General features: G+C 45.7%; 1 protein-coding gene across 1 annotated transcript in view; it reads right to left on the reverse strand.

Moving 5' to 3' along the window:
- Nucleotides 1-12,194, reverse strand: part of LOC101157112 (uncharacterized) — a 22,987-nt gene extending 10,793 nt beyond the window's left edge. The window contains exon 1 of the mRNA XM_023957183.2: nt 12,016-12,194. Within this exon, the coding sequence (XP_023812951.2) occupies nt 12,016-12,083 (68 nt within the window). The 5' untranslated portion in view covers nt 12,084-12,194. The remainder of the gene's footprint in view (nt 1-12,015) is intronic.
- Nucleotides 12,195-12,334: the final 140 nt, after the last annotated feature.

Below are 12,334 nucleotides of genomic sequence, written 5' to 3' on the forward strand. Positions count from 1 at the left end.
AATAAATACCCAGATATTTGATATTTCCTGTTTTAACTGGAATTGTGAGTCTTTGTTCCATATTCCTGTTGAGTGGTAATAAAACAGACTTATTCCAATTAATGGAATAGTCTGATATGGAGGAGAATTCATTAATGATTGTTGCCGTTTCATTTACACAATGTAAATTCCTTAAAAACAGTAATATGTCATCTGCATAGAGACTAATTTTATGATGGCTGTGTTTGGTTTTTATTCCTATAATGCTCTCATTCTGTCTTATTGCTGCAGCTAAAGGCTCAATGAATATAGCAAAAAGAGAAGGAGAGAGTGGGCAGCCCTGTCTGGTTCCTCTTCCAAGAAAAAACCTGTTGGAAGTCTGTTTATTAGTTCTAACTGATGCATTGGGGTTGTGATATAATATTTTGATCCAATTGATGAATGCTTTTCCAAAACCAAACTTATGGAGGGCAGCAATAAGGAACTTCCAATTAACTCTGTCAAAGGCTTTTTCAGCATCCAGCGATAGTATAGTCATTTCTTGCTTTTCAATGGTGGCAAAGTCTATTATATTAACTAGTCTATGGACATTATCATCCGAGTGTCTGCCTTTGATGAATCCAGTTTGGTCGAAGTGAATTATGTGAGGAGTGATTTTTTCTATTCTCTGTGCTAGTGCTTTGCAGATAATTTTTACATCTGCATTGATTAGAGGAATGGGGCGATAGCTTGAAGGACTAGTGGGATCTTTGTCTGGTTTTAGAAGAAGGATAATGTTGGCGGAGTTCATGTTAGGTGGCATTGATTGGCTCTCATTAATAGATGTGACAGTTTTATAAAATGTTGGTGCCAGTTGTTCCCAGAATTCTTTATAAAACTCAGCAGGAAAGCCATCAGGCCCTGGTGCTTTACCATTGGGCATAAGTAACAGAGCTTCATGAAGTTCAGACGGCGAGAGCGGAGAATCTAAGTTTGTGATTTGATCCTCATTTAGCCTGGGTAGGTTTACATTATTAAGAAATGAGTCAATACTTTGCTCTGACGGATTGATCTGTGGTGTGTACAAGTTTTTATAAAATTTTTCAAATGCGTTATTAATTTTGACCGGGTCATGGGTGACATTTCCTGTTTGGTCCTTAATAGAGGTGATTGATGATTTTTCTCTATTAATTTTAAGCTGATTAGCCAGAAATTTGCCAGATTTATTAGAGTTTTCAAATCTTTCAAGTCGTAGCCTTTGTATTTGAAATTGTGTTTGTTTATTAATGATGTCATTTAACTGCAGCTTTAAATTTTTCAGATCTCTCAGAATGTGTTCCTGTGCAGAAGCAGCATAAGCAGTCTCCAGGGTTTTGATTTTATTTTCTAATTCTAATAAATCTGCTTTCTCTTTGCGTTTTTTGTGCGTTGAATAAGAAATGATTTTCCCTCTCATGACTGCCTTTGCTGCTTCCCAAAGAACGCACGGTGGGATGTCTGGAGTATTGTTGAATTCTAAGAAGGTTGCCCACTCTTTTTTAAAGAATTCAAGAAATTCCTGGTCTTTTAACAGAGACGTATTAAACCTCCAGGTTGTACCTGAGGGTGTCGATATTTCCCTAGAAATATTTACAGAGACTGGTGCATGATCACTGAAAATAATTGGATGAATGTTGGAACTTTTAATTTCTTTTAAAAGAGAGTTACTGATTAATAAATAGTCTAAACGGGAGTGTGAATAGTGAACTGGAGAAAAAAAGGTGAACCCTTTAGTGCTTGGGTGACATGAGCGCCACGCGTCGCAGAGACCCAGATCATTCATGTACTGCTTTAGAATACTTGCAGATCGCCATGTACGCTGATTTGCTGCTGTGCTGAGTCTGTCAAGTTCAGGGTCCAAAACCAGGTTGACGTCTCCTCCTATAATGATTGTGGAGTCAGAGTGAACTGAGAGTGAGGTGAAGAATCTGTGAAAGAAGGAAGAGTCGTCAACATTAGGACCATAGATACTGGCTATGCAATAGTCCTTATTCTGAATGGATATATTAATAATTACAAATCTACCTTCTGGGTCAGTAACTGTATCTTTATAAGTAAATGTAATGTTTTTATTAATCAAAACAGCAACTCCTCTTTGCTTGGAGTTATAACTATAAGAGTACATGACTGGAAATCGTGAGCAGCACAGGAGTTGGTGAGATGATTTACATAAATGGGTCTCCTGCAATAAAGCTATATTTGCTTTAAGATCAATCAGGTGAGATAAAACTTTCAATCTCTTTGGCCCAGAACCAAGTCCATGCACATTCCAGCTGACGATGTTAAGACTGTTCATAACTGCTCTAACTGGGAGAGTGCAAGGCTAAATAGTGTGTGTGCCAGTCCGTGTGCGCGTGCCCGCTGTGCGTGTCTGCTGCACCGAGGAGCGCTGTGGGTTGTGGCTGAACGTTTCCTGGCTGTGAGCTGCATGTTACGTGCGTCCTGTGTGAGCCTAAATGAGATGTTTGCAATTTATCAACGTGTGTGTGCGGGATCGCGTGTGCATGCTCTTATGCACGCTAGTATGCGCGCGCGCCCGTTCCGTGCATAAATAAATACTCACCGTGGTTGCGTTGACTTTACCTGATTCACATATGAGGAAATGGGAAGGGGGGGGGGGGCAAGAGAAAAGAGAGAGGAAAAGAGAAAGAACAAACAACAAAAACAACGAAACAACAACAGAAACATGAATGTGAGAGGGGAAGAAAAAAACAGTTTTCCTGAGAGGTGTGGATTATTGATGATCCGATTATTTCCTATTCAATTAAATAAGTTTGCTGGTTTCTTCTGGGCAGCGCAGATGTCAGTGCGCCTCTGAAGGCCTTCAGCACAGCCAGGGTGTTACCTCTGGGTCCCGGAACAGCTTGCCGTTCACAAAAAGTTTATCCACGGTAACCACGGCCCGGGTTCCAGCAGAGAGGTGCTTCCTCCTCAGCGGGAAGAGGATTTTCCGACGGCGGAGGATCTCGACCGGGAACTGGTCATTCACGCTGTAGTGCGTTCCTTTCAGCTCCCGGCCTCGGCTTTTTACCAGCACCTTTTGTTTATAGTGTTCAAATTTAGCCACAATTGGACGCGGACGCTGGCTCTTTCCTCCGAGGGGGTGAACCCTGTGGAAGGAGATCTTCTGGACTTCTTCCTTGGGGAGCTTCAGGTGGGCCTCAATGAAGGACTTCACGGCGGTTTCCGGGTCTTCTCCTGCCTCTTCTGGAATGCCCGAGATCACTAAATTGTCCCTCATGCTCCTCGCCTGAAGATCCAGGAGGGTTTCTTTGATGGAACGGTTTTCCTCGGAGAGACGGGCGGTGTCGTGGCCCAGGATCTTCACGGTCTCTCTGAGAGCCTGGTTTTCCACTGCGAGCTCCTGCACCTGCTGCTGGCTGAATTCCAGAGACTCTCGCAGACCTTGGAATTCCTTATGGAGGATCTCCAGCAAATTTAAACGGCAATCAAGGCTGGAGAGCTTTTTATCGATTGAATCCAGGATATCACTCATGTTGCTGAGAATCTTCGGTTGCGTTTGGTGTAAGGAGTGGCAGTGTTGGATTTCCTCATTACGCAGGTATTGAAACACTCGTCGATGTAATTCTCCAGATCCTCCAAGTCCTCCAGGCTGACCAATGCTTGACAAACTTTTTTCAGATTTTGTTAGCTTTCTGGATTATTTAAATCTGGCGGTATAATGAGATAAACCAAAATGTTTGTTCACAACTTACGCGCCGCCAAGTTAACTCACCACACTCCTCTCGCCGGCTCTCACGATACTACAGCATCACACCCTATAATTTAGTTTATAATGTCCTGGGACAATTCTCTCCTTGGCTTTCTGTTGTCCATGTTAAGCAACGTGACTATTTGTCTCCCTTTAAATAGGCAGACAGACTGATTATGGGTTTGAAAACAGCTGTGATGTCAATCAAAGGACATACCTGAGGTCATCATGACCCGCTGGGCAATTAGTTCTCAGTCTTTTATGGAGGTCCCATCATTTCTGTCCAGCCCTATTTCATTTTTTTTTTTTTTTAATAATTCTGTTAATCAACAACTCAAAAGTAATGGTTGATTTTGATTATTTAATTTTCAATAAATTTTAATTTGTTACTTTTAAACGTTTCAAGTCATTTCAGTGAACATTGTGGACTTTCTTTCTTTAACTGAGGGGTACCAACTGTTTTGTCCACCGCTGTATACAACAGTAGATCATCTGCATAGAGTAATACTTAATGTATAATCCTCCCTCTGGAAATTCCAGCAATCTGACTGTCCCCTCTGAGAGCTATGGCCAATGGTTCAATCGCCTAGTCAAAAAGATAAGAAAACAGACTACGACCTTGTCTGCTACCTCTTCCCAGTTAAAATAAATTGGATATTAGATTACTTGTGCGCACTGCTGCGATAGGAGAGAGATTTATTATTTTAATCAGTTTTTTAAATAAGGGGCCAAATTTGAACTTTTCTTGGACCATAAATAGATACTGCCTTCTCTATGGAGACTATTATTTCAGATGTATGTCGTTTCTTGTGTATATAAAATAATAAGCAAGCATATTGTAGCCTGTCTAATGGTTAGTGGTAATTTCTCTCTAACCCTGTCTTTCAAAAAATGTGGTACGACTGCTTTTATCACCTGGCTCTGAGGTGTAGGTAATAGAATAGAATATTTTAAACTGATTGTTTATTGTCTCTAAATCATGTGTTCTCTCGCCCAAGGTTTTACAACTTTCAGGAATGGTATCGGCAATCATGGGTTTTTTGGTTTGATGTGCGAGGAGCTTCCACCTTTGTCCCTGTGTTCATAAAATGTCTGCATTGACTTAAAGAATAGGCGTTCATTGCTGCCCACCATAGGTTTGGTTTTGGAGAATCATTCATCAATTGGATCAAAATATTATATCATAACCCCAATGCATCAGTCAGAACTAATAATCAGACTTCCAACAGGTTTTTTCTTGGAAGAGGAACCAGACAGGGTTGCCCACTCTCTCCTTCTCTTTTTGCTATATTTATTGAGCCTCTAGCTGCAGCAATAAGACAGAATGAAAAAATTAAAGGAATTAAAACCAAACACAGCCATCATAAAATTAGTCTCTATGCAGATGACATATTACTGTTTTTAAATAACTCATGTTGTGTAAATGAAACAGCAACAATCATTAATGAATTCTCCTCCATATCAGACTACTCCATTAATTGGAATAAATCTGTTTTATTACCACTGAAAAGCAAAGACTTGCGATACCAGTCAAATCAGGAAATATCAAATATCTAGGTATCAATTTTTCCCCCAAACTATCAGAACTAGTGCAGCTAAACTACACCCCATTACTGAAAAACATACAGGACGATCTAACACGCTGGACCAACCTGCCTCTGTCCCTTATGGGCAAGGTAGCCACGGTTAAAATGAAAATCTTACCCAAAGTTAATTATCTCTTCTCAATGATTCCCACACAACCGCCATTAAAATGGTTCAAAACATTAGACTCATCCATATCAAGCTTTTTATGGAACAATAAACCTGCAAGAATTAGTCTAAAATCTTTAATATCTGCAAAAAGCTGTGGAGGATTAGAATTACCTAACTTCCACAATTACTTTCTTGCCAATAGATTATAATACATCTTAAAATGGTTAAAAAATAATCCAGAAACCAACTCATGGTTAGACTTGGAACAGGCGTTATGTGGAAAGATCAACCTGTCAGACCTAACGTTTATTAGCCAAACAGTTAAAAAACAGGATTGTTTCCAAAGTATTAATATAAACACCACTTTAACAGCCTGGTGGGAATTTCTCAAAATATCTAACTCGTCGATTCAACCGTGCAAAATGACACCCATCTGGAACAACCCGGACATCCTCATAAACAAAAAAATGTTACACTTCCCAGCTTGGCCAGCAGGGGGCGTAACACTACTAACTCTCCAAAATATACAAACTATTATGCAATTTAGAATATATTTAGAATATTGCCCTTCCAACAACAAAATGGGATGCAGATTTGAGCATCAGCACAGATGAAAGCTTCTGGTCAGAACTTTGTCTATACACCTTTAAACTGACAAAAAGTCCAAATCTGCAGCTAATCCATTTCAAAACTCTTCACAGAATTTACTACACTGGACAGAGGATGTTCAAGATGGGTCTCAGTAATTCAGACATTTGTCAGCACTGTGACAGTAATCTACCCGACAGCTACATGCATGCACTATGGTTCTGCACGCCTGTCCAGGCTCTCTGGCAGCAGGTATGTGCCGATTTATCAGTCTGGCTTATGGTTTCAATGACGGCTTCACCGTCACTTTGTGTGCTTGTGTGCTTGTGTGCTTGGGTGGGGGCCTGGACTTGCTTCGGAAGGGGGGGGGGCGCTTTCTGGCTCCTCTCTCTCTGTTTGGGATGGGTGGTGCTGGGCCTGGGGCGTCGGCGCCTCGGTGGATGGGATCCCGGGGCTGGGGTACCTCGGCCCTATGCTGGGGGGGGGGGGGGGGGGGGCTGGGGGGCGTCTGTTTGACCACCGGGGGACAGTCCACCAGCCGTCCCCAACTTACCCCCTTCCTCACATAATCTCATATTAGGGTGAGGGGGTGGGGGGTTTAGCCTGCGATGCACCTTGGGGGGGGGGGGGGGGGGCTACTTGGCAGTGGCCCCCTTCCCATGGTTGCCGTATGGAATGGGCCCCCCCTCTCTCGGTTTTATTTGCACCTTAGACATGTAGGGTCCTTGGTAGGGGGGGTGCTTGGACATCACTGCCAGCAAGCAGCAGATGTCCTCTTAGCGCCCTACCCGCTAATTTTAACTGTACTTTAGACATTTAGGGCCCCTTGGTAGGGAGGGTGTTGAAACATCACTGTGATTAATCAGGAGATGTCCCCTCAGTGCCCTACCCGCCAATTCTAACTGCACCCCCTTAGTACACACACCCCTCCCCCCTCAATATATACATTCCAAGATAAAACACACACACATGCACACACACACCCTCACAAACATACACACTCATTTTGCAAGGAAGGTGGGACCTTGGACCATCTCTCCCCTACCCCATCCCTGGTAGGGGGCACGGGGCCCTTGGCAACGACAGCCGTGTCCCCCGGGTGCCGGTTTCCTGGGCCTGGCGGTGCTCTCTCCACGCGGGGAGAGGGATCCCTGAGCCTTTTTTGGCAAGGTCACAAGCCGGGGATCGCATTACACCTGAGCCGGGGGTGTCTGTGTCCCTGTGGGGTGGGTTCTGGTCCTTGCCCAGAACTCCTGGGTGGTGAAGAGGTGCTCGTCTGGGGCTGTGGGCGCCCCTCTCGGGTGGGCCCCGGCGTTCAGCCCTCCTGGCGCTGCGGGGGGGCTGCTCTCCTGGTTGGGCTGGGGCAGCACTCTCTGTCCCCCCATGGCTCCCTCCTCTCTGGCTCTGCCGGGGGGCGGTTGTTCTCTACCTGCTGCCATGTGGCGTTGGGGGGCTTCTGGCTGCCGCGGCTGCTGCGGCGGGGGTCTGGGTGTGGGGGTGGCTGGTTGCTCCCCCTCCTTCTTCCCACATTCCATCATCCTTTTTAGAAGAACATAAACACTCACCTGAGCACAGGTGTTAGCTCAGCTTTGCACTAACAGTTTGCATGATTGAATGAATGAAAGATTTCACACTAGTTGGTTTGAAGGCATAGGTATGCGTGTGAACACTATCTGTTTTGTGTACATGTTGACATGTGGACATTTTTGCAGCTAGCAGGTGTGTTGATAACATTGAGTGTGTGTGAACAGGCCCCGCCCTTTGAGATTTGTACAACTTCTGAACTTCACCATAATGATAAACACCCAGTAAACTTGTTGCTTTATGCTGCTTAATGGTCTTACCCCCCCTCCTATTATCACCCTCCTACCCCCCCCCCCCCCCCCCCCTCTGACATCCCTCTCTCTTCTTCCCTCCTTTCCTTTTCCGTCCGGTCCAACACCAAAGATTTTCAAATACGATTAAAATGAATAAAGTTTGGCCTCAATTCCAAAAGGGGTTTATTCAGACATACCTTTGGTTTGTCTGAAGATGAATAACCCCTCTTGTTAAAGTAAAATATGTCCAACACAAGAGGCCCTCAGCTCTCATCTGTCTGCCCAGCTGTTGGACAGGACAAGTTAAAAAAAAATAGAAATAAAGAATAGGCGTTCTGTTTGTTGTGTAGACAAATGGTCATATTCTGTGTCAGGTGTTGGACTTTCTGCATATAAGCCTTTACCCGCTTTGGACATTTTGGTTTGATTTGTTTATCTGTGGGTTAAGGACACAATTGAAGTCGCCCCTAAAACCAGTTGGGAATCGGTCAGGTCTGGTTAATTCCCTAAAAAGTGTTGGTAAAAGTTTGGTCCATCCACGTTTGCTAAGGTAACCCGTTTGCCATAAAGGCTGATGATATACCTCCCTCTAACTTCAGACGTTCTTGACGTTTGTCCAAATGGGATTCCCTTCCTGACTAAAATAGCAGCACCGTTGGTTCTGTTGAATATCTGTCCAATCCATGGTTTCTTCAGTTTAACCTGTTCATTCGACCGGAGGTGCGTTTCCTGCAAATACATAACATCAGGTGTGAATGACTTTGAAGACTTTGGTCCGTTCCATTGGATTATTTATTCATTTGACGTTCCAACTTGTAAAACGGAGGCACGTCTGATTTTGTGAGTCTGTCATTTAAACAATAACGTGTTTCCATAATCAAAACCCCAAAATGAAAATAGCCTCAACCCCCCATGCTGATCTACAAACCCCCCTGAGATCACATCTCTCCAAGCTAGTACTAGGTAGTACTAAGTAGTACTAGGTAGTAGCTAGACACTGTCAGAAAACCCCACAGCTGGGCGAAAATTGTATGACATGTATTTGGACTCCAAAAAAATAAAAAAGGAAAAGAAAGAAAATGTTCTCCAACTAAATCCTGCTTTTAGGATGAGGATCCTGGGAACTGCAGTGAGAACCCTCCAAGTTATCATCAGAACCAGCAAACAGAAGAACGGCTGGCTTCTTCCTGAAACACTGCAAAGCAGAATAAACAATGAGAAGAACATAAGGAAACATGAAACAAAGACCCCCCATCTAAAATAGTCTGGTGATGTCTCCTGATGCAGGCTCATCCTCTGCATGAGTCGCCTCTGCTGTGGTGGAACGTCCCTCTCCACCCAGTAGGAGGTGGTCACTCTGTCTGCATGTGGTCGATTGCTGCAGACGGATCCGGGAAGCGCTCGTCTTGTCCTGTTGGCGATGGTGCAGGGTGGCTGGAATATACCCCCAAACTTGACGCTGGTGCCCCCCAGCACCAGACTTGTGGTCTCTGAGAATGCGGATCGTTTCTTTGGTGGTCAAACCAGGAAAGATCCTGATCCTCATATCCTGCAGAAGCAGCAGCTCTCCGGAAAACGTCCTGCTGCTCCTGAAAGTAGTGGAACTTCACCACCATCGCCCTGGGGGAGTTTCCAGGTACCCCAGGCTCCAATGGGGGAGTTTCGAGGTACCCCAGGATCCGATGGGGGAGTATCTAGGTACCCCAGGCTCAGATGGGGGAGTTTCCAGGTACCCCAGGCTCCGATGGGGGAGTTTCCAGGTACCCCAGGCTCCAATGGGGGAGTTTCCAGGTACCCCAGGCTCCGATGGGGGAGTATCTAGGTACCCCAGGATCCGATGGGGGAGTATCTAGGTACCCCAGGCTCAGATGGGGGAGTTTCCAGGTACCCCAGGCTCCGATGGGGGAGTTTCCAGGTACCCCAGGCTCCGATGGGGGAGTTTCCAGGTACCCCAGGCTCCAATGGGGGAGTTTCCAGGTACCCCAGGCTCCGATGGGGGAGTTTCCAGGTACCCCAGGCTCCGATGGGGGAGTATCTAGGTACCCCAGGCTCAGATGGGGGAGTTTCCAGGTACCCCAGGCTCCAATGGGGGAGTTTCCAGGTACCCCAGGCTCTGATGGGGGAGTATCTAGGTACCCCAGGCTCCGATGGGGGAGTTTCCAGGTACCCCAGGCTCCGATGGGGGAGTTTCCAGGTACCCCAGGCTCTGATGGGGGAGTTTCCAGGTACCCCAGGCTCCGATGGGGGAGTATCCAGGTACCCCAGGCTCCGATGGGGGAGTTTCCAGGTACCCCAGGCTCTGATGGGGGAGTTTCCAGGTACCCCAGGCTCTGATGGGGGAGTTTCCAGGTACCCCAGGCTCCAATGGGGGAGTTTCCAGGTACCCCAGGCTCCAATGGGGGAGTTTCCAGGTACCCCAGGCTCCGATGGGGGAGTTTCCAGGTACCCCAGGCTCTGATGGGGGAGTATCTAGGTACCCCAGGCTCCGATGGGGGAGTATCTAGGTACCCCAGGCTCCGATGGGGGAGTATCTAGGTACCCCAGGCTCCGATGGGGGAGTTTCCAGGTACCCCAGGCTCCGATGGGGGAGTTTCCAGGTACCCCAGGCTCAGATGGGGGAGTATCTAGGTACCCCAGGCTCTGATGGGTTAGTTTCCAGGTACCCCAGGCTCCAATGGGGGAGTTTCCAGGTACCCCAGGCTCCAATGGGGGAGTATCTAGGTACCCCAGGCTCCGATGGGGGAGTATCTAGGTACCCCAGGCTCCAATGGGGGAGTTTCCAGGTACCCCAGGCTCCAATGGGGGAGTATCTAGGTACCCCAGGCTTCTGATGGGGGAGTATCTAGGTACCCCAGGCTCCGATGGGGGAGTTTCCAGGTACCCCAGGCTCCGATGGGGGAGTATCTAGGTACCCCAGGCTGCGGTGAGCTCGGTCTAGATGCAGCCTTTCTTTCAGCATTGTGGGAATAAGTTCAGTCGGTTTTCAAATCCTTCTTTCACCCGACAATCTGTGCGGTGCAGCGGCGCCGTCGCCCCTCTAAATCATCCACCTTGTCCGTTAGCTTAGCAACCTCCCACTTTAGCTTCTAACCACATTCTCCAGTTCCACGGTCCGGTCTGACTATGGATTCAAACCAAACTCAATACGGGTCTCATGCTTTTCCTGATCTTTCATTATTGAGTCTATTTTGTCATCCAGATTTGTGATTTGTGTCTTTTTGTGTAGCAATAATGAGTTTGTTGTTCCATTTTGTCATTAAAGTGTTTTTTAATGATAAAAATAGTCAAACTGGTTTTAACCCTCCTGACACGAATAAACGAAGACGCCTGATGTGTTTTATCCATCTTCCAAAATGCTCACGTCAGAACACTCATGACCACTAATGATGGAGAAAGGCCGTCGTCGTGGCGATGAGCGCTGAAGTCCGTGTTTACGTCCACGTGTGAGAAAGTGGAGACTGTGATGGAAACAAAGCATCTGAGCCCCATTAAAGCTCTTCCTCCTGTCATCCTCATCATCACCCTTTGTTTCTGGATAGAATTGGTGTTCTTCTCCTTTATTTTTGAAGCACCATCCAGACTCCTGAACCCTTTAAAAGTTCTGCAGAATCGACATCAATGTTGGAAATAAACAGAACTTTATTTCCTCAGTCATACTTTACAACATTATTGGTTAAGGTACTGTTCCCTTTCTATATTTTAAGTTACCAAAAGAAAAGCACTGAGTTTGGATAAAAGCAGCTTCTAGATGAGACACAGTTGCAGTTCTTAACATTGTGATCATTAAATAAACGGAATTTGTCAATTTTATTACAATGAAAGGCGTGTTAATGTTCAGGTAGAGTTTTCTAAGTCATGTGTTCCAGTACAATATTGGGATAAGCATCACACCTGTTCACTTAATCCAGATGTTTTCACATTTCAATCTCTTTTTCTCGTAAGTCACTTCCCATTGGATCAGGATCAATAATACTGAAAGTCATCATTGTATATCTGGGAAATCGATGTTTAGTTTTTCAATCAGAAAATGATCCGTAAACCGTTAAAGTAGCTACACTGCAGGACAAACTGCTCGGTGTTGGAACACTCCGGGCTCGTGATGAGGCTAAGCGGACAGCTAGCTTTAGCTTTAGCTTTAGCTCGCGCGGCTGCCAGACCGGAAACTGAAAATGATCAACACCCATAAACCCAAGCGGCGGTTCTCACATCTGAGCGACGACTTTCTGCCGAAACTGCGTGCTCCTCCAGTCGCTGTCTGAACCGGGGACTTCCATACCGGGATTCGGTTCTAGGATGCAGACTTAAGACTTAAGGACAGAAACAAACCGTGGCTCTTCTTCTGCCGATAGACACAGGTGAAGCAAAGGCGCACCGCTGCCCCCTGCTGGTTTACGGTGGAAGTGCTGCGTGAGCGGCCGAGAGGACAGAAATGCTGCAACACAAGGCTTCACTGTATGGTAGCAATTGTGTAGCATAAATAAAAAGCAAAGTCAAAACCAGAAATGCTTTTTCATTTTTTAAATGT

The sequence above is a fragment of the Oryzias latipes genome, chromosome 8 (assembly GCF_053564925.1).
Source record: "Oryzias latipes strain Hd-rR chromosome 8, Olatipes_Hd-rR_3.1".
Taxonomy (NCBI): domain Eukaryota; kingdom Metazoa; phylum Chordata; class Actinopteri; order Beloniformes; family Adrianichthyidae; genus Oryzias; species Oryzias latipes.